The 22,308-nt window shown below is 38.2% G+C and overlaps 2 protein-coding genes and 1 non-coding gene across 4 annotated transcripts; 2 read left to right on the forward strand and 1 right to left on the reverse strand.

The window, feature by feature from the left end:
* The first annotated feature begins 14,055 nt into the window (after positions 1–14,055).
* Positions 14,056–17,736, forward strand: LOC127093048 (metal-nicotianamine transporter YSL3). 2 transcript variants are annotated; one of them, XM_051031947.1, is made up of 9 exons: positions 14,056–14,189; positions 14,288–14,350; positions 14,517–14,931; positions 15,088–15,260; positions 15,385–15,482; positions 15,574–15,708; positions 15,816–16,005; positions 16,113–16,227; positions 16,549–17,736. In XM_051031947.1, the coding sequence occupies exons 3-9, from the start codon at positions 14,559–14,561 to the stop codon at positions 17,484–17,486; spliced, it is 2,022 nt and encodes a 673-aa protein (XP_050887904.1). In that variant the 5' UTR covers positions 14,056–14,189; positions 14,288–14,350; positions 14,517–14,558; the 3' UTR covers positions 17,487–17,736. The 2 variants fall into 2 exon arrangements, with proteins under 2 accessions (XP_050887904.1, XP_050887903.1); XM_051031946.1 differs by having other exon boundaries at positions 14,096–14,350.
* Positions 17,737–17,798: 62 nt separating this feature from the next.
* LOC127093049 (protein PEP-RELATED DEVELOPMENT ARRESTED 1, chloroplastic) lies at positions 17,799–21,486 on the reverse strand. Its single transcript, XM_051031948.1, has 9 exons — positions 21,045–21,486; positions 20,652–20,807; positions 20,233–20,301; positions 19,973–20,143; positions 19,706–19,849; positions 19,379–19,528; positions 19,210–19,275; positions 18,899–18,958; positions 17,799–18,094 (listed from the first exon to the last, which is right to left on the reverse strand). The coding sequence occupies exons 1-9, from the start codon at positions 21,357–21,359 to the stop codon at positions 18,047–18,049; spliced, it is 1,179 nt and encodes a 392-aa protein (XP_050887905.1). The 5' UTR covers positions 21,360–21,486; the 3' UTR covers positions 17,799–18,046.
* An 83-nt stretch (positions 21,487–21,569) lies between these two features.
* TRNAK-UUU (transfer RNA lysine (anticodon UUU)) lies at positions 21,570–21,642 on the forward strand. Its single transcript has one exon. It is a non-coding gene; the product is annotated as a tRNA-Lys (tRNA).
* Positions 21,643–22,308: the final 666 nt, after the last annotated feature.

Genomic DNA, 22,308 nt, shown 5'->3' on the forward strand with positions numbered 1-22,308 from the left:
GGGAATTACTCGGTTTGAATTCACCGTCCAGGATTAAGCACATTCAAAGCAATTTTGACTGTTTTCCTGCGCAAGTCATCTGCAAAAGCCACCATTACATTCAGATGCAATATGTTTCCTCAAGAATTCAGACATCTTTTGCAAACAAACTGATAAATGAAAAGTAAAGAGGCTTTTTAACTGAATTATTCGACTTTTGTTGGTTGAAAAATTTGTGCCAGGAATAGGCGAGTACATCAGGAAGCCGATCCCTGGAAAGAGGCGATCGATATAAATTGAACAAGGGAAACTATCCTAATGGCAATGTGGAAACGGGGTCCCACCGAGTTTCGACTCTGCTATGGCTCGTATGTCCTCAAGACGCTCTGCTCATCTTGCTTTCTGAAGTGGATGATTAGTCGATCTTTTACCTTCGAAGATTGCCGGATTGAATGAAACGGTGATATAACACGGATGTACTCAAGTCGCAGTTATTCGCTTATTCCCTAACTTTTGCGTGGACCGCCTTTTTGGGTTTTCAATCCACCGGGATACCCTTTTTTGCCTGAGCCGCCCTTTCGGGTTTTCGACTCACCGGGTGTACATTTTTTTTATTTTTATATCCCTAATTTTTGCCCGAACCTCTTCATTCTTTTTTTTGGTTCGTCGGGATGCCCCTTTTTTGCCTGGACTATTCTTTTTACTGTCCAGCGGGTCTATTTTATGCGAAGTATTTTTTAACTGCGTCTGAGTCGACATGGGACGAGAAGTCTTCGCCATCCATGGTTGTTAGCATCAGAGCTCCGCCAGAGAAAACTCTTTTAACCACGTATGGATCCTCATAGTTCGGTGTCCATTTGCCCCTGTGATCTGTGTTGGGAGGAAGAATTCTTTTGAGTACCAATTCACCGACTTGATACTCCCGAGGGCGCACTTTCTGATCAAATGCTCTCTTCATCCGTCTCCGATATAGTTCGCCATGGCATATAGCTGCTAGTCTCTTTTCCTCAACTAGGCTTAGCTGATTGTATCGAGAACGGACCCATTCTGCTTCGTCTGGCTTCATTGTTGGTGCAGGGAAAAGTTATTCTGGCACAAAATGGCATATGAACCCCCTCCGGTGTGATCAACACTGCACCAACTCTGCGACCATTGACGTTGACCTCCCCATCAAACATCATAATCCATTTGGATTCAGGGTCAGGCCCCTCCTCCGGGAGTGGTTCCTCGCAATCTTTCGATTTGAGAAACATGATGTCCTCATCAGGAAAGTCGAACCTCATAGGTTGGTAATCATCAATCGGTTGCACGGCAAGATAGTCTGACAAGACACTTCCTTTGATGGCTTTTTGTGAAGTGTATTGGATGTCATACTCTGTCAGCATCATTTGCCACCTAGCAACCCTGCTGGCTTTTCAAAAATATACTTGACTTGATCCATCTTTGATATCAATAGAGTCATGTGAGTCAACATATACTGTCTTAGTCGGCGAGCAGCCCATGCCAAAGCGCGACAAGTTTTCTCGAGCAGTGAGTATCTTTGTTCACAGTCGGTAAACTTTTTGCTAAGGTAGTATATTGCATTCTCTTTTCGACCTGACTCGTCATGCTGACCGAGCACACAATCCATTGACCTTTCTAACACAGTCAAGTACATGATCAACGGTCTTTTCCTCTCGGCCTGTAGACTGGCCCCGGTCTTGATCTCTTTCTTGTCGTCTTCGGTACCAATGTTGATGGTCTCAATCACTTCCTGATAAGGTGTAATAGCTCGGCTCTCCTGTTTCAACAACCTGGCTAACTCCTCAGGCAATTCACAATCTTCCTCATCCCCTTCTTCGGCTTGATAGATAGGATTGTCGAAGTCATACTTGGCCATAGCAGTGTCGTTAGCAGTGAGATCCGGGTGATCAGTTTTACGAGGTGTTTTTTGGAAACAAAAACGAAAAAGAAACATGAAAAAGAAACATTGCCGATTTTGTAAAAGTAAAAATAATTGAAAGAAAGAGAACACAAAATTGTTTGCAAAAGCTGTCCTTTATTGATGATGAAAATAATTGTGAAATGTAACTAAATGGATGGCCCTACAGATGTGTCATTACACCTTGGTCAAAGTGTAAGACTTTGTTATGCATGTGATAAAAGGAAAACAATAAAAATTACTCCTTCAGTAGAGTAAACAGGACGACTTTTTCAGACGATCAATTGTCGAGCTTTTCTCCTGGGACACACGGGCGAATCCAGCTATCTAAGTCACAGTCGATGTCAGCCTTGTCTTCATCTGCAGCATTGACGGTGTGGGGAGAAACCAAACCCCCGCTGGAGAAAGTACCGGCTTCATTCTTCTGAGACCCCGGAGTATACCCCAATCCAAACTTGTCTTCTTTTATGATTGGCTCCACAAATTTGCCCCAGCCTTGGGCATTACCAGCCTTAACCACTTCAACAACTTGCTTGTATGAAGAGATAGAAGTCCCGACCTTCTCAGACTCAGGTGAAAAGACAGTTTCGGGCGCGACCTCACTGATGTTTATAGTTTCGAAGCCCTGACACAGCATCTCATGCATCTCGCCATCCATCTCCACATACTTAAACGTAGACAGGTGGCTAACAAAAATATCCTCTTCACCACAGACAGTGACGATCTGACCTTCTAGTCCATATTTGAGCTTCTGGTGGAGAGTAGAAGTAACAGCACCGGCAGCATGAATCCAGGGTCAACCTAGCAGACAGCTATAGGCAGGCTGGATATCCATCACATAAAAGGTACTCTTGAATACATGCGGTCCAATCTTAACTGGCAACTCAACTTCGCCACAAACAGCTCGCTTAGAGCCATCAAAAGCCCTTACAACTAAATTACTTGGCATCAGGGTGGCGTCGTCGCAATCCAACTTCATCAAGGCTTTCTTTGGAAGAACATTCAGAGAAGAGCCTGTATCAACCAAAACATGGGAAAGCACCGTCCCTTTGCATTCCATTGTGATATGCAAGGCTTTGTTGTGATTCTTGCCCTCAGACGTCAGGTCATAATCGGTGAAACCTAGCGCATGGCTAGTGTGTACATTCGAAACTACCGACTCCATCTGGTCAATAGTTATCTCTGGGGGAACATAAGCCATATTCAGTACTTTCAACAAGGCTGCTCTGTGTGCCTCAGAGCACATCAATAGTGAGAGAATGGAGATCTTTGAGGGTGTCTGATTTAGCTGGTCGACTACCTTGTAGTCACTTTTCTTGATAATCCTCATAAACTCATCCACTTCCTTCTCGAATGCGGTCTTAGGAGGAGCTTCCTCGGTAGTAACCTCTTCGGTGGATACCTGTTTTCCTTTAGCCTTGGCAGCTGCCTCAGCTTCAGCATTCGTGCGCAATGTTGATGGTGCAAATAGGCGTCCACTGCGAGTGAAGCCACCAATTCCTCCAACATTGTCTACAGCGGAGCTACCAATGTTAATGTCTTCTTCATTAACTTTCTGCCCCTGGCAGTAGATATCAGCCCCATAGTGCCACGGGATAGCATTGTCTTTCTCATACGAAACAGGTCCTGGTACCGTGATGGTGACCAGACCAATCAAAGTCGGTTGAGGGTTGTCAGAGTAAATTGGTGCTGGACTTTCTGGGAAATATATTGTGGTCGGAGCGGGTCTCTCGGGAACATATATTTCTTCAGGAGTGAAATAAAACGTTACTGTCGACACATCATTCTTCACTGGACGAGTCTGATCGAACTGAAGACAACCTTCATCTATCAGTTGCTGAATACCCCTTCTCAAACTATCACATCCGTTCTCGGTGTCTTGACAATTTCTGCACTCTTCCCCACAGCCCGGGAAAATTTGTCCTTTCAAGAGTCGGTCTTTGACCACCGATAGCGAAGTCTTCACTTTAGTCACATCAGAAACCAAATTCAAAGTTTCCCCACTATCAACAGCATTAATCCTCTGCCCGCCGTGAGCTGGCATCGGGTTTTGGATAACATTAGGCACCGGAGAAAAATTGATGGCCTGGGCATCTCTCAAATCTTGTACCTTTAGCTGGAGAGCCTTGCAATTATCTGTAGTATGGCCAGGTGCGTTGGAGTGAAAAGCACATATGGCGTTGACATCATAACCTCTAGGCAGATTGTTGGGATCGACCGGTGGGGCCAGAGTTCTCAACGTAACCAGATTCATGTCAATCAGCTTGGGAAGTAATACAGAATAAGGCACTGGGATTGACTCAATGACCCGGTCCGCCTGCCTTGGACGTTGTTGATAGGGTCTTTGCTGACCCGGATTACCTCCTTGTTGTTGATTGTTGTACCTGGGTTGTTGTTGCGGGTGATACTGCGGTTGAGGAACAGGTGTTGGAATAGTGACTGCGGTCACTTGATCTTGATAATAATTAGGGCGTCATCTGCCCCTGCCTCTGCCGGCATATACAACGCTCGTCTCACCTTCTCTTCTTCGCTGACCGTTACCAGCAAATGGTTTCTTGGGAACTAATGAGTTGGAAGCACTATTGTCTTGAAATCGGCCCATCTTCAACAGACTCTCGATCCTTTCTCCAGCAATCACTATCTCTGCAAAGCTGATTGACGGGCAAGCAGCCAATCTCTCGATATAATTGCCTTGAAGAGTGTTCATGAACATGTCCGCCATCTCCCTTTCAGACATAGGGGGTTGGACGGATGCAGCAATCTGTCCCCAACGTTGAGCATATTCTCTAAAGGTTTCCTTGGCAGTCTGAGACATTCCTTGCAACAAGGTCCGATTTGGAGCCATGTCCAAGTTGTATTGATATTGCTTGACAAAAGCCTCTGCCAAGTCTTTCCAGCTCCTGATGGTAGTACGAGACAAATGAGAATACCATTCACGAGAAGCTCCAGTTAAACTGTCTTCAAAATAGTACATCCACAGCTTTTCATCTTCAGTGTGAGCTCCCAACCTTCCCAGATAAGATTGGAGATGAGTGCGTGGGCAAGAAGCCCCGTTGTATTTCTCAAAAGTAGAGGGTTTGAACTTGTGAGGGATCCCTACTCCCTGAACCAGACTAAGATTGGTGACATCAAAACCTAAGGAATTTTGAGACTCCAAAGATTTGAGCTTCTCAGCAAGCTCATCCATACGGAGAGTGGTCTCGAGGGCCTCGTCGTGCAAAGAAAATTGATCATACTGACAATCTTCAGTAACAGGGCGCTCGTTAATCCGAATCCCTTGATTCACATTGTACCTTCCGCCAATACCATTCCCAACATTTCCCGTGTTGCCAACATTACCCGGGTTTCCATCAACATTTACGTTACCCGCGTTTCCAGTGTTCACAGGGTTATCAGCGTTCCCAGGGTTACCAGGGTTCCCCTCAGCATTTGGTATTTCCACCTCTGGATCGGGCCTCAGTTGCTCAACCAATTCCTTCAGCTTTGCCTGGCCTTCTGCCATACCAGTCATCAATGTCATGAACTGATCCATCCTTTCACGTATATCAGCCAGTTCTTTCTGTATCTGGTCCATTGCTAGTCGTGGACGGTTTTCCTTTGTCGGGTACCTGTGAACTCGCTTGGGACCAATAACTGTCTGCAACAGGGAACAAACATTAGACACTGCGGTGACACCTGCAAAACAAACAAGGGTTAGTATGTATGGTATGCGATGCACTGCTTATTCAATTTTAAGGCCCCCCTTAAAAAGGGAATACCCTGCAAATGAATAAGCATGAGATGTTGGATGCAAATATGCAGATGATGTTATGCAATGCAATGGCATGTCAATCAGAATTGCTGGATCCGCTTGAACATCTGTCAGGTTGCACTGCCTGGAGAGAAATTAAGAGGATCAAGCAAAGCACACCAAACAAAGGTCATGGGATGGATCATGTTATCCTTAATATCAACCATCCAGTTTTGGTGGATTATGGTTTACACCTTATCAACACCCAAGTTTCATTGATATTAAGGATACCTGAACGGATCAACCATGAATCAAGGGTTCGTTGCAAGTCACAAGCATGGAGTTTAGGTTAAGAACCACCCAAAGGGAGTGTACTAAGGTTTAAACCTGCCAAACATGTTCTACAAAAAGGTTCCCATAGTCATAATCCCATCTTTCGGATATTATCGGAGGAACGACTACTCGTATTCCAAAAACATTCTCAAGAGAGACTCTTATGAGTGTAGTATTGCGTAATAATCGTATCAAGTCTTACACTTGAACGACTTTCGCACTACGTCCTACGAATAGGCCAAGATGGGTTTGGTAAACTAAGGTCCTTGGCTTCTAACGTCTATATTGGAAAAAAGTAATGTCTAACCATAACTTACTTGTGTGACATTATTGATCCCAACATGACCTCCCCCAAGTGAATGGGCTTGCAAGTCAACTTGCAAAGGAATAACTCCACACAAGTCAACAAGACTATGTCATTCTCCTATCCTAAGTGCACTCGAGTTCGGGTATAGAACTCATCTCACAAACAGAACCAGCAGATACGGCAGTCATATGTACACAATGCAATAAAGCAGGTAAATGTTGAAAGATAAATAACTGTACAAAAGAATAAACACCCAATAAACAAACAACCTACAAAAGCTAGGAGGGACTCGCTTAGGGAAACCGGGTCCCCAGCAGAGTCGCCAGCTGTCGCAACCTGAAAAATGGAATGCGAAAAAAAACAACCGGCGAAGAAAGACAGGAGAGTCACCACCGTGCCTTATTTATCCCAAAGGAGGGAAAGGAAACGCTCGAAGTAAACCTGGAAAAAGGAAAGGACAAGACAGGGCCTCGCAACCAAATATTGGGTTCGGGAGTCGATTATACGAAGGGAAGGTATTAGCACCCCTACGCATCCGTAGTACTCTACGGGATCCACTTTTGTAGTTCTTGTCTAAAGGGTGTGGTTTTATCTAATGTGTTATTTACTAAAAAAAGGGGTCAAAAGAAAATGACTCGCACGGATGTCGCATCCACTACATACGTATCTCATCTGAATATGAGAATCAGAGTCTTCGTAGCTCGGCTATCTAGGGGTTAAGGGTAATTGTGCTCGCTAAGACATCGCGTCTTATGCCTACGTATCTCATCTGGAATGAGAATCAGAGCAAGCTGTAGTTTGGCTAACTACGGGGTTATGGATTGGGTTTTGGACGAATGACGTTACTACGCAATCTACCGGATGCTCGACCTTTGGAGACTTACTCGCCTGTAGTAGAAGGAGTTAACGTGTTCTTAGGAGAAGAAAAATCAATGAGTTGGTAGGGTTAAGGATGCTCATGCAAAAAGGAGTCCTGGACGAAGGAACCTGTAAAAAAATAAACACACAAAAACATTGCCTTCTATCGAGGTCTTCCAGCTAGGAAAGCAGTAAAATGCGGGAAAAATGTAAAAGTACCACACGGATAAAGATCCGAAGTAACAGTAATTAACGGAACAAGGAAACCCTAAGATCCTCCCAAGCTAACACCATCAAAGAAAGTGAGTCAGTACAGGTAATCGGAATGAAACCTCCAGGCGGTATCCCACAAATAAAGTGGAATATCCAGCGAGTTATCCCTGCAAAAGTCATGTGAGCCTTCACAAAAACTCAACAAAAGGGTTAGTGAAACACGATAAGCATTTTTTTCATGGATAACAATATGGTTTCAGAAACCTCAAACCCTGTGGCATACACTTCAGAAATTAAACGATTAAGCATTCAAGGCATTATTTATACATTCATACATAATTATGAACCCGTGGGCAAAAACCTAATGAAATTCATCCATCATACCTCAAACATTCAGAGTATTCAACTTCAAAGCACAAAGGTAATGGGAATAAGGGCAAACCTGATTGGAGAGCTTGATTGAAATTGAGTTGCACCCGTGAGGTTTACAAAACAATCTTTAGGGTTTATGTGAGGCAGAGGTGATTCTGTGCAGTTGAGTTCCCTTCAGGTTTGGAGGCTGCTCTGAGTTCTCTGTCAGGTAGTCTCCCTAGGTTTTGTCCAGGGTTTTGTTCCAAGGAAACCTCAGAGTATTTTTCTTCTCTTCCTTTTTCTGTCTGTTTTGTTTCAATGAAACTCTAGTATTTATAACCTAATATTGGTAGCTTAGTGGGCTTTTGAGAGAGGTCAAAGTCTGAGATTTTTTCTTTTCTTTTATTTTATTTATTTATTTAATTAATTAATTTTTATTTTCTTTTTTCTTTTTCTTTTTTTCGTTTTTTTTTTTTTGCATAACACGTGGGCTTCGCCTAGCGAGCATGACAGCTAATGAACAAACATTTGCTCCTTCAAGATTAACGTTTTGACTGACGAATAGACCCCTGTTGGAAGTAACTCAAGTCTTTCCCTTGTGTTGACTGATCATCTAAATAGAACCCACAAAGTGTCCTGGATGACGTTCAAGCTTCTTGGAGCTAATCCCGATTGACATGATGAAATGCAATGTATCTAATGTTAAATGACCTAAAAATGAATGCGTGAATAAGGAGGGCAAATTTTGGGGTGTTACACTTAGCTATGTAGATGATTGGGGATTAGAGAATCATGTCCAGCTGCTCCTGACTGATGGTAAATCTATGGGGATGAATTTGTTACAAAGTAACTTGCTTGACTGTTCTTCAGACATTCTTCATTGAAGAAAGACTCTCATAGGGGATCAAATGATCATATTCAACTGCTCTTGGCTAAAGATGTCATATTTACCAACTCTTTGCTGAGACTATTGCATTCAACTACTCTTGGTTGAAGCAAAACTATGTAAAAATATAAATAGTATTCAGGTGATATTGGCTGGAACTATTGCATTCAATTGTTCTTGGTTGAAGCAAAGCCTGTGCAAAATAAAATAGTATTCAGCTGCTATTGGCTGAAACTAATGCATTCAACTGCTCTTGGTTGAAGAAAACTGCATAAAATAAAATAGTATCTATCTTCTCTTGGCTGAAACTATTGCATTCAGCTTCTCTTGGTTGAAGCTACTGCATGAAATAAAATAGTATCCAGCTAGTCTTGGCTGAAACTATTGCATTCAACTGCTCTTGGTTGAAGAAAAAGTGAAAAATAAAATAGTATCCATCTTCTCTTGGATGAAACTATTGCATTCAACTACTTTTGGTTGAAGCAAAACTACAAAATAAAATAGTATGCAGCTGCTCTTGGTTGAAACTATTGCATTCAACTGCTCTTGGTTGAAGCAAAGACTGTGCAGAATAAAATTGTATCCAGCTGCTCTTGGCTGAAACTAATCCATTCAACTGTTCTTGGTTAAAATTACTGCATGAAATAAAATAGTATACAACTGCTCTTTACTGAAACTATTGCATTTAACTGCTCTTGGTTGAAGCTACTGCATGAAATAAAATAGTACCCAACTACCCTTGGTTGAAAATGATACATGATAATAAATGCATTCAACTACTCTTGGTTGAAGCAAAACTGCAAAATAAAATAGTGTCCAGCTGCTCTTGGTTCGAACTACTGCATTCAACTGCATTTGGTTGAAGCAAAACTGCTAGGAAATAAACAAAAGACTTTCTTTGGGGAATAGTCGCATATCCAGCTGCTCTTGGCTAACAGAAGACTCCTCTAGGGAATAAGAAGATCCCAAAGACTTGCTGGGGATGAAAGGTCAATGTTATCCAAAAGTCTTAGCATTACTCTCAACCATTTGATTGACAAGTCCAATTCAATGCTTCTTCGGAGAGTAGAACATTAAGGAATACTAACTATGTCAGGGATTGACTGAAATAAACTATTGGGGAAGAATACCTACTACCGAGGTCTACTGGAAAATCTACTGCTGAGATTAACCAGGGAATATGCTGCTGAGATTCAGCTAAAAAGAAATACCTTTTACCGAGGTCTATTGGGAAATCTACTGTCGAGATTAACCATGGAATCCGCTACCGAGACTCATACTGAAAAGATACCTACTGCTAAGGTATGACTGGGAAATCTACTATCGAGATTAACCAGGGAACCTACTTCCGATATTCATGTTGAAAAGATACCTATTGCCGAGGTATGATTGGGAAATCTACTGACAAGATTAACCAAGGAATCTGCTGTCGATATTCATGTTGAAAAGATACCTACTACCTATTGAGATTCATACTGAAAAGATAAAAGCCTCTATAGGGAATAAACACACAGGAGACTTGCTAGAGATATACTGAGAATTATTCAGTAGAGCTTATCTGTTAGGGAGCTCTTGTCCATTAGACTTACTCGGGAGATTGTTGATTTGTAAAGAGATGTCCATCTTAGACAACTACTTCGAAGAGACTGGTGTGGATAATGTTGTTGGGGATACCTTTCTTAGAAATATTACTAGTATGAAACTCGTATGGTGAGTTCATGAAGTTTTACTCGAGAAAATTATGGGGGAAACTCTATGGAGAGATATCTACTAGGGAAACCATGCAGAAATTCCGTTGACACCAAGGTTAAAATGGGAGAATATCAATCACCTTGTTGGGGAATAAACTCGCCTTGAGAATCATCACTAACAATGATCGACTTATGAAGTACTTATTCCAAAGAAAATAGTTGTTCTACTCCTAAGAACACCTCTTGAATCTTGATTCTACTGAGGATTACACTGAACTTCCTTGAGAGATTGATGCATCCGGCTGAGGTTTATGCATGATCTATTTTGTGCATGATATGCAAGAAAGAAAATGAGTGCATGAATTTACTAGTATATGCATTTTATGGGTATCAAGCTCTGATTCCCCGACACCACTGGCTTTGAATAGTTTTGACACCATGAAAATGGTTTGCATAACTCTGATTTCTGCTATGTCGTCTGGCGGGATTCATTAGCGACTCTTGTCTCTGTAAGAGTAATAACCTCTGACTTGCTCAGATCATGGTGACCGTTGAGGTGTTTCACACCTTGTGAACTTATTGTGCCACAGTCTGTTGGGCCTTTTAAAGAACTTCCCTTGAAAAGGAATTTGACAGTTGTTTTCCAAAATATGATTTTAAGATGGTTTGCCCCGGTATGAGCCTTGGAGAGACTTGTTGTGTCTCGAAATGATTTCCATATATTTACTTAATCTTGGAACAACTTGCACCAAGTTGACTGTTCTTTGGAAGAATTTCCTTGATACTAAGTGTTGATTTGCAAATAAAATTGTTCATTCAAAAAATGGTAATTTTAACATAATGCTCATGCAAATTGAAATCAAACATTATTGAAATGAAGATGATACACGATGAAGAGATCACAGGTTTATTCAAAATGCGAAAGATAATGGGATATAATACCAATACAAACTATTAGCGAATATCTAGGAGTCAGGTAAACACAACCTTGTTGAGTATGCTTTCAAAATAAACCTTGCTTCAATTAGGTCTTTTAAAGGTTGTAATGTGGCCCGGTTCATGATTTTCAAACAAAATGATATAGGCTCAAAGTCTTAATTTAAACCCAACTCAATCTCCTTAATGATCTTCAGTCCTACATTCAATTAATTTGACAAACGCATTCACATTTCCAAGATTATTCAAAGGTGTGAATATGATGGCTTTAGAACCAAAGGTGGTAGTCATCTGTCTTTGTTTGGTAGCCACAAAGTGTAATACTGTCAGGAATTTCGATGACCCTGTTGGAAAATTCTATTTAATTCCAACGATTATTTTGGTTAAAAAAACAAAAATAATTGGATAAAAAAAGAATAAAAGTCGGACGAAAAAATGCCCGAAAAAATAAACTGAACGTACCAAAATTATCAGCGCAGAGAAAACTTCTCAGAAACATACAGGTTTCGATAAGATTTTGAAATAAAAATTGATAGGATAGAAGGCTTAGTCTGATAAATATCCAATCGGAAATTAAAACGAGCATGCCAAGTTAAACTACGTGAACCGTAGATTAAGAGAATCGATGCAAGCTCAATTTTGAAATTTTTCGCCCGCTAATTCTTCGTACTTTTGAAAAACGATTCGATCCATAGCGATACCGATTAGGGAACTGCTTAAACAAATCTTTGTGTAATATATATATATTACTTTTCATTTGCAAATTGTTGAATTCGTAGATTGTGCGATCAATACGTTTGGTTAAACTTTTGTTGATAACATTTTGAAAACGGTTTTATTGTGTTGATTACAATCCATTAGATTAGTTGTTTTTTTATTTCAACATAACCATTGAAAGTTCTAAACGTAATTGATTGCACATAAGGTGTTCGATAATTTGCCTCAATTAAGTTTTTGTGTATTTTGTCATTGGAAGTAGCCTCCTACCATGACGTCCACTTGAATAATACTCAGAGTTGTGCATGTCTTTCCTTCATAGTTTAAAGAACCATGTTGTTAGGTCTGAGGTCGATATCAAATTTGCAAATCCTTCTCAACATTGAGTGTGGAGTTATGTTGATTGTCGCTCATTCGTCGACCAACACTTTGTTGATCCCTATATTTTCCAGCTTCGCCCAAATGAAGAGATGCTTAATGTGTTGTTGCATCATATAGTTAGGTCTTTCAAATACGACCTTATCTTCACCAATGGTACCGTTGTTCATCACGTAGTAGCGTATGGGTTTATGGTTTGTCAGTTCTTCGGCTAACTCACTTTCATCTTCAGTCACCTCAATGACTTGATCATATTCCACGAGTAACACGAATATCATGTTACAAATTATGTCTAGCTCTTCTCCATAACCATAATATATAAAAATTTGTTGCCATATCTTCATCCTCGTTTGGAATAACTTTCCCCTCTTTTGACTTCTCCATGGGAGACAATGGAGGGAATAATCTTTGTTTGACGGGCCTTTTGTTCGCCTGTCCTCCCTTCATGGCTTTAACATTGTCACTTCTGTTCGAACTATCAACTTAAAGACAATCTTTTTCTTCCTTTGGTGCCTCCTCCACTGAGTTCTGGTCATTGGGTTTTTGCCCAGGTAGTTCTTTGAAGTATATGAATACGTCTTTGGTGTCTGAGAATTATCATGGTACGGAGATCCTGCACCGATATCGTTTTCCACTTGCATTGACCAGTGACAGTTTTCTCTACAAGTCTCACCCATTCTCCGACGGGGACATTTGTAAATGGTACATAAGTTCTACCCTGAGGTGTTCTACGGGGAATACCTCTTTTAATAAAAGTGAAGTTGTCTTTCTTGTCAATCATTCCAGACTTCTGTGGCCTAAACTTCTCAAAGTCTTTGGCAGCCTCCTTATCAAAGACCGCGCTGCAACGCGGGCACAACATTACTTCAGAATCTTTCAGCTTGCATTTGTTGAGAAAATCAATCAACTTTTCCTCCACTTTTTGATACACCACTTTCACATGCACTGTGTAGTCGAGCAGAGTGACTTCAACCACATTTGCGTTGTTGTTATCCACAATATTGACCATCATTACATCAATAGTTTCAACATAGAGAGACTATTTAACCTTGGAGTCTGAGTTGCCTTCTTCTTGAGGCTTTGGCTTATCAGCAAATTTCAACCTCCCTTCCTTAAGAGCATTTTGGACCATATGTCTCCCTGAAAAGAATACGTTGTGAGGTTTTATAACTTAGGAAGATATGAAATTTACAAAAAAAATCTTTTTTTCTTTACTCTAATGATGGTACTTTTAACCCCATTGAAACTATGATCTGACCATCGACAATCAACGGATCGAAGATTTCATCACACTTAATCACATCAAAGAATAACGTATTTCTTATCTTATGACATTAAAAATAAAAATATATATCATTTAAAAGATATTATGACATTAGAAAACTTAAAATTTCATATCTAAAACTACTTTATTTTATTGTTTTATGTGATTTATGTCTGGTTGACCATTTACAAGTCTCTCTCCATTCTCATGAAAGATTTATTATTTCAACACAAAAGGAAAAACAATTGCAATGTTGAAACCACACGCAACAGCCAACAAATACCAAATTTACTGTAAACTTTACTCCACCAGATGGAACCTACGCGAAACAAAACAAAAACAGGTGCCAAATACATTCCATCTCTTTCTCGTAAATTTGTAGGACCATTTTTATAAAAGGAAAAAAGTACGCATGAATCGGTTTGGTAGTGTAGTACAATATATATATTTTCTGAAGCACGTGTAGTACAAAAAATAATAAACCTTTTTATTCTTATTCTTATTATTTTATTATTATTACTTTCCTTTAGATAATTTCGCAGTACAAACACAACACAACTACTTTTACTAAATGTACGACATTACAACGCAGAGTGCACCTGTGTGCTGTTTGATTTTCTCCAATGTACTTTTCTTTTTCTTTTGCGATGTACTACAAATATCTTTAATTTCATCGTGTAATGTAATCGCACTTTCCAAATTGTTTCATATATATTTGATCAGGGTTTGGTGGGTTTTTGAGATTCTTCATCAGTCTCTTCTCTTGTCTTCATTGCTGCTGCAAAGGTACGTACGATGATGTTTTAATACCTATTACGTTTCAAAAATTCATAATCTTTGATGGTTTTTTGTTTTTGTTTTCAATTTTACTTCTTCTTCTTAACCTACATTATGTTTGACGAAATGACTCTTTCAATAGAGATTTGATGGTTTTACTTTACTTTCTGTGAAGATTGATACATTTCTAAGGAGCAAAGGGTTTGAGTATATTCCAATGGGAAATGTAAGCAATGAAGAACAAGAACTCAGAGAGATTGAAAATTTGGAGAGAGAAGACGTGGAAAAAGCTGGAGTTGATTTAGAAGATGCAAGTGGAATAGCACCATGGACGCAACAGATTACAGTTAGAGGACTGATTACTAGCATCTTTATTGGCTTAATTTATAGTGTCATTGTGTTGAAACTGAACCTCACAACTGGTTTAGTCCCTAATCTCAATGTTTCAGTTGCACTTCTTGGTTTTGTGTTCATTAAACTTTGGACTAAGATTCTTGAGAAAGCAAATATTGTTTCAACACCTTTCACTAGACAGGAGAATACCATTATTCAGACTTGTGCTGTTGCATGCTACAGTGCTTCTTATGGAGGTCATTGTTATGATTTTTTGCCTTTTCAATTCAATTGTTATGGTTTAAAGTTTAAAGTCTGGCTAAAAGTTATTTCAGCCAAACTTCGAACTTGTTTACTGACGATTGATTAAACCTTGGCTAGTAGTTTTCTAAATTTTACTTGTTTATATGTAGGTGGTTTTGGGTCTTACCTTTTGGGCTTGAATCGGAAGACATATGAGCGAGTCGGAGGGGCTAGTACACCAGGGAATACTCCTGACACCAAGGAGCCTGGAATTGGCTGGATGACTGGCTTTCTCTTTGTTACTTACTTTGTTGGGCTAACAGCATTAATTCCTTTTCGAAAGGTATTGTGTATGAATGAATCTGGATTTTCTGTTGTCAAACATTGTTGTCAAATAGCAGCTATAATGGCTCTATAGTGATATATTAATGTAGAGTAATTTGAATGTTGTTATGTTTATTTAACAGATGATGATAATAGATGCTAAATTACCTTATCCAACTGGAACTGCAACGGGTGTTCTTATTAATGGATTCCATACTCCTAAAGGAAATGTCATGGCCAAGTATGATTATAAAACCTGTTAGGTTATTTGTCCTCTATATTTGTAATTTCAAGATGAGAACATATAAAAAATTGTTTGGCATTTTTCACAGGAAGCAGGTTAAGGGTTTCATGCGGTTCTTCTCATTCAGTTTGCTTTGGTCTTTCTTCCAATGGTTCTATGCTGGTGGAGACCATTGTGGATTCGGTCAGTTTCCTACTTTTGGGTTGAAAGCATGGAAAAACACGTGCGTGCTTTTACTTGAACTGCTATGACTCTCTTTTTAGTTTTATGCATCAGAAGAATGAAACATTTGTTAATTGCTATTGATTAGAATGTTTGATCATTTTGCAGATTTTACTTTGATTTCAGCATGACTTATGTTGGAACAGGAATGATTTGTTCACATCTTATCAATTTATCATTGCTTTTTGGAGCTGTAGTTTCATGGGGCATTATGTGGCCACTGATCAGAGTTCTAAAAGGAAATTGGTTCCCTGGAAGTTTACCAGAAAGCAGCATGAAGAGTCTTAATGGTTATAAGGTCTTGAATGAACAACAAATGAAGGGAACTCTATTAGAGTTAATTTGGATTTACATTTTTCTTGTTTCACTTTAGGCCTTAACTTTCTTTTTATTTTCATGGTGCAGGTTTTTATTTCCATTGCATTAATCCTTGGTGACGGACTCTACAATTTTATCAAAGTTATATATTTTAGTGCCTTAAATTTTCAAGCCTGCATGAAAAGGAGGAGTCGCAGAACAGGTAAATAAATGGCCTTTTCTCACTTTTTGTTGTTTGTGGGTTTACGTAATTTTCAAGTTTTGGCAGTGTTGTCACGTATAGGCCATGGCGGATTGTGGTGACAGACTTTTTCACAACCGTTGTGGCCAGTTCATGAAGGATGGTGGCATTATGGTGTTCTTATGGCGGGTTTTGGGTTTTCTTCCATATGCAAATGATAACACTGAGTTGTATGGAGAAGAATGACTCCATATTACAGAACATTAGTGATTTGTTATATTCTGCTACACTATAACTGCTACTTGACAACACTGAATCTAATATTTATTTTTTCCACTGCAGCTTCAGTTACAGATGATGAGCAGAACAAGACTCCAGACGATCTTACCCGCGATGAATTCTTTATAAAAGAAAGTGTTCCAATATGGTTAGCATGTGCAGGTTATGTGGTACTCACCATAATCTCCATCAATGTTATCCCTTTAATATTCCATCAAGTGAAGTGGTACTTTGTGGTGGTAGCTTATCTCCTAGCACCAATTCTTGGCTTCTGCAATGCTTATGGTTCTGGCCTAACCGACATGAACATGGCTTATAATTATGGAAAAGTAGCACTTTTTGTTCTTGCAGCCTTAGGAGGGAAAACTGATGGTGTTGTTGCTGGACTTGTAGCATGTGGGCTAATAAAATCACTTGCTTCAACTTCATCTGATTTAATGCAAGACATGAAGACTGGTCATTTGACTTTAACTTCACCGAGATCAATGCTTGTAACACAAGCAATCGGTACAGCAATAGGTTGTGTTGTAGCACCTCTCACATTCTTTCTTTTCTACCATTCTTTTGATGTTGGAGACCCTAATGGTGAATACAAAGCACCATATGCTATCATCTATAGAAACATGGCAATTCTTGGCGTTGAAGGCTTTTCAGCACTACCAAACCATTGCTTAGAATTCTGCTATGCTTTTTTTGCATTTGCTGTGTTGATTAACTTTTTAAGAGATTGGAACCCTAAAAATATTGGGAAATGGGTCCCACTTCCTATGGCAATGGCTGTGCCTTTTGTTGTTGGTGCTTACTTTGCAGTTGACATGTGTGTGGGAAGTTTAGTTGTGTTTGTTTGGAGTAAATTGAAAAGAAAGGAAGCTGAGTTGATGGTTCCGGCGGTTGCTTCTGGTTTGATTTGTGGAGATGGGATATGGGTTCTTCCTTCAGCTGTTCTTGCTTGGTTTAAGGTTCGACCACCAATTTGTATGAGTTTCGCTGCAAATAACTAGAAGACGTTTTCTTGTAGATCTTTAGAAGAAATTTGTGTAGTCAAATTTTGTTAGTACTTAGTTCATAAAGATCCTTTTTTTTCTTTTTCAAGGAGTAGTTCATAAATGTCTTAGTCAAAGGAGAATGTAGATCTTATTTAAAAGGCTTAGGGACAATAAGTGTGAAAATGTTGATACTTGAGAGTGAATTCGTGTAAATAATTGTTTTCTTTGAGGCAATTTTATTGAACAATAAAAACTATTTCCGTAACTATAATTTATAAGATTTAACAATCAAATACTTGAAAATCGGTCTTTATAATAACACTTGACTAGAAATCTCACTGTCATCTCCATTTAGTATAAATATTTTTAGACAAATAAGTAGTACAATATTCCTCACAGTATTTTAGTAAATTTACATCACTTTCTAAAGGTTTAAAAATATGACATTGTCATTAAAGCTATCCCTATAAACAGCCTACCATGTCTTCTATGTGGCAGAGAGTAACAACATTGAGCCATACTTCACCATAAAAAAATAGGATTATGGGAAGAGGTGGAAAGATATATAGATTGAACTAGTTAAATGCTATCTCCTGAAGGACTTGAAGTGTCTTTTGATGAACCTGCAAGCAAAGGAAGGGAACAAAAGATACAGATCATTCAGCAGATCATGGAAAAGATTTATATGGCTATTTATTTTAGTAGATGCACAATTGCTGATAACAACACAATATCGTAAGCAACTATACTGTATTTAATTGTTTTTTTAGGCATGGTCAAACTAGATTAAAATACGGCGACTGTATGCTCATATGCCAAACTCATTCGAATTTGTTAAACCCGCATTTTCCTCTGGGGACATGTAGTACTTGTGACACTTATTAACCTTTAACAGGTTAATTAAACAGGTTAATTAAAGATGTAGTACATGTGGCACTTAGTAACCTTTAACGGATTAATTAAAGATCGGTTATGAAATTTCAAATGAAAAATACAGAGAAAACATGAAAATTTTAAAGCCTATGCAGAATAGAAATATATATATTTATGATAGAAAGGATGGCACATGTCTTTCCAATGGGCTAATCTGCACTATTTAAAGTGAATAAAATAATAAAGTGGGAGAAGTTTTAATGGAATGGGTTTTCTAAAATTTCAGGAGAAAAAAAATGTAAAATTAAGTCAGTAAAATCCAAAGATTTTACACGATTTTACATATTTCAGAGAGATTTAAATCGTGTAAAGTCGTTCCAGTATATGATTTTACTTAAAAACCATTTTACCTGCGATTTAACACCAAATACCGACCTAGAAACGTAAAATCTAAGAGTTTAAGTTTAAAATCGCGATTTTAACAACCTTGCACACAACACACTATTTTGAAAATAGAAATAATTACGGATTTGGTGAAGTGAGAAAGAATTTACCCATTCCAGATGTTGTGCAGTGATACCAGAGTCAGTTCCAGCATATATACCAGACAAGACCTGACATGACAAACATAGAATATCAACTGGAAGTGCAAACACAAGCAAAAGAAGATCATTCAAATCTAAGTAATAATCAGATTGTATATCAAGAAATGAGCATAGGAAAAAGTTATCAAATTATAACAGTTTGGATTCTCGATAGAGACTGAAAATTTCGACTGAACCAATAGTTTTTCATTCCATGGAAATCTCAGGCTACATTGCTTCAAAGACAACCATTCAACATAAAAAATATGACATAGCATTACCTTAGAGACTGTTTCCAGAAACATGCCTGGGCGTACCGGATGTGGCCTCCGTCCTGTCACACTTGCCTGGATATTATGAAATACAAATTAAATATGTCAAAACTTGAACTGAATGCACGTAAAACACATTCACATGTTAAATAATACACCTCCATCCAATTTAACTCACCCTTCCAGCTATTCCTGTTGGAACCCTATCATCTTCATCGTTGTTGCCAGAGTTGTCTGCACCTTCATCTTTTCCTTGCATCACATTTCTTATCATATCAAGAACAACTTTCCCAGGTTTTAGAGCCACCAATTTGGTTAAGAAATTCACCTGCAATGCCAACGGTTTTATGTTTTAACGATGCCAAAAGCATATTTTCTACAATGAATAACCATAAAGTTTACTTTTAGATCTCTACACATCTAGTGAAAATTTCCAAGCCCTTTTAACAGAGACAATAAAATCGTGTGAAACTAAATCTAATATGGAAACATCACATCAATGCACCTCAGACTGAGGTAGAGTAGAAAATCCACGGTCATTTCTTTCATCCAAAATTCCCCCTCCCATCATATCACGAGCTTCTTCTCTAATCAAAACAAGCCTCGCAAGCAGTTTTCGATCAGGCACAACAGGACGAGTTTCCATTGTCTGCAAACATAAAATTCAACACCAAACAATTAACCAACTGAATAAAGTACAAGACACCTTAAGGATTAAACGACTGAATGAAAAACCTAGTAATTCATATATATTTGAAGTTTCTACCAATACCTCCAATAAATCATCAGCTTGGTTAGCTATATCATTTAGATTTGCCCCTGGGATATGAACCTTCAAGTCGTTCTCGCCTTTAAATGAACCTCCGCCAGCTGCTACTCGGCGTAACAATTCATATCTGCTTTCCTTTTTAGGAGTTCTACATAGAAGACCAATTACTTGAACCTAAAAGATGAAGGGAGAAGTCCACATTGGTAAACAACTCGCAACCGATCAGAAAAGTGTTCAAGAAGTGAGTCAAAGAAGTTCCTTACCTGGGGTGGGCACTTTTTAGTTAGATGTGATAAAACTGTCTCTTTGATAACTTCCAACAGTGATTTGCGCTGCACGAAAATATATTCACATTTAATTCCCAGCCAAAACGTTATAACAGTTTCTTTGCTCAACAAAATATAAATTATGGCATGCCATCATTTAAAGGACTCTTCTTACTTAATAACAGCATTCAAGTGTAAAAATTGAAAGGACCGGAGGAATTGATGATCAACCATAGGTACAACTATCCTTCTCTTGATATGATATAGTAGGACTGACCAACCATAGGAATTTCATCTAAGTTTCTTACTAACTATTAGCATTAGTTAATATTCCTAATAAGGCTTCTATTTAGAGGTGTTAGAAATGAATCCAAATGAAGATTTTCCATGTATAAAGTTTAGTTTGAAAATCAAACCTTATCATCCTGGTCCTGCTCCGCAAGCTGGATCATGTAATCAAGAGCCATCATGAAATCAGATTCCATCTGATCAACTCTCTTACCAATAACTCCTTGTGCAGCTATCTCCACTGCTACTTTTTCAGAATCTTCATCCATATCCATATCTTCCAACTGAAGTGATATCAAAGTTATACATATAATAGAGGATAGCAACAGCATTCCGCATAAATATTCAATTCCAACAACTTATGCAATTTCTGATCAAAACCATCATAACAAGTCGTTTTCATAAGCTAGGAGCTTATAAAAATAAGCTGAAAACAGATTATGCACATATAAAATAAAAAAAACTCAATAGAAATGAAAATTCAAATAACAGAAATCATTGCAAACCCTAAAAAAACTTACGAGAGTAATCATTTCCTGAAGAACGGAGATAACTTGATCTCCTCCTTTAAGAAGCGCTTCTCGTTGAGCAGATGTATCTGTATCTTCCGAATTTTCGCTTTCGTTTCGGTTATTAAGTTCGTCGAGTGGGAAACCACCGCCAACTTCGTAACTGGAATCGCTTAACACGAATAATCGATTTTTTTTAATTTTTAGCTTCTGCTTCGGATATAGATGATGTTGGTGAGTGGAAGTTGAGTTTGGGAAATGTGAATGGAAAGTGTTAGGGTAATAAGTTCGTGTGGAAAGCGTGAACAAGATTGAAGTGCTAAGCATTTTTGTGCTTTTTATTTTCTGTTTTGAGATAGAGTGATAATGATAATTTTGAATCTTTCTATATCAAAAACGGGGTTTTATCTGGGTTTTAGCTACACAAATGAGTATGAGAACAATTGAACGATACTGGATATGAATGTGATAGCAATTACGTTAAAGCCATTGTTGTATATATTGATTTATCAAATACAAAATAAATTGTTTCAACAAGCCGTCTTAGCTCAGCTGGTAGAGCGCACGGCTTTTAACCGTGTGGTCGTGGGTTCGATTCCCACAGACGGCGATTATATTTTTATTAATATATTTCTCTTGGTCATATTTGTTTCCCATTCTTCTTAGCCTAAGTTAGCCCGATAAAATGGCTCATAAATTAACTTAGATGATTAGATTTGTATTGTGAAATAAAACTAGTTAGTTAATGAATTAAAATTGAAGTGCTTAATGTTAATTTCTTAGTTATATTTATTTTCCATTTGTTCTAAAGGGTGGGGATATACTTAGGCTAGCTAAAATAAAATAGCTCATAAATTAAATTAGATGATAAAATATATGAAATGGTTTAAAATATATAATTATTAAGTTTTTTCATTAAGATAGTTGATTTTTTTTCCGTAAAAGAAGTGATAATAACTACTAAAAACTCACACATAATTACGAACATCAGGGTTTGAATCCTGGTGATGACGTCTATCTTCGTAATACTAATTTCTACTAGTTGAGTTAAGATTTTGGGATAAAGATAATTGATTTTTTTTCTTTATAAAAATCATAAATTATAAATTATTTAAAGTACTTTATTTTTAAAAAAAATTGTAGTTTAATCAAAATATAATATAAATTTATAAAAAAATTATCAAAGATATCTTTAATTAATATTTTATTTTTAAAATAATGAAAATTCTCATAAATTTTCAATGTCCTCTGATATCTTTAATTAATATTTTATTTC

Source organism: Lathyrus oleraceus, chromosome 6 (assembly GCF_024323335.1).
Source record: "Lathyrus oleraceus cultivar Zhongwan6 chromosome 6, CAAS_Psat_ZW6_1.0, whole genome shotgun sequence".
Classification (NCBI taxonomy): Eukaryota; Viridiplantae; Streptophyta; class Magnoliopsida; order Fabales; family Fabaceae; genus Lathyrus; species Lathyrus oleraceus.

What these genes read in the sequence shown, in the direction of transcription:
- LOC127093048 (XM_051031947.1), top strand. Translation starts at nt 14,559, where the DNA reads ATGGGAAATGTAAGCAATGAAGAACAAGAACTCAGAGAGATTGAAAAT. An exon ending in AAAGGAAATGTCATGGCCAA is followed by an intron (nt 15,483 to 15,573) that starts GTATGATTATAA and finishes CATTTTTCACAG; the next exon opens with GAAGCAGGTTAAGGGTTTCA. An exon ending in TTGAAAGCATGGAAAAACAC is followed by an intron (nt 15,709 to 15,815) that starts GTGCGTGCTTTT and finishes ATCATTTTGCAG; the next exon opens with ATTTTACTTTGATTTCAGCA.
- LOC127093049 (XM_051031948.1), bottom strand. Translation starts at nt 21,359, where the DNA reads ATGCTTAGCACTTCAATCTTGTTCACGCTTTCCACACGAACTTATTAC. An exon ending in CTAAAAAGTGCCCACCCCAG is followed by an intron (nt 20,144 to 20,232) that starts GTAAGGAACTTC and finishes TTCATCTTTTAG; the next exon opens with GTTCAAGTAATTGGTCTTCT. An exon ending in CTGCACAACATCTGGAATGG is followed by an intron (nt 18,095 to 18,898) that starts GTAAATTCTTTC and finishes CTTTGCTTGCAG; the next exon opens with GTTCATCAAAAGACACTTCA.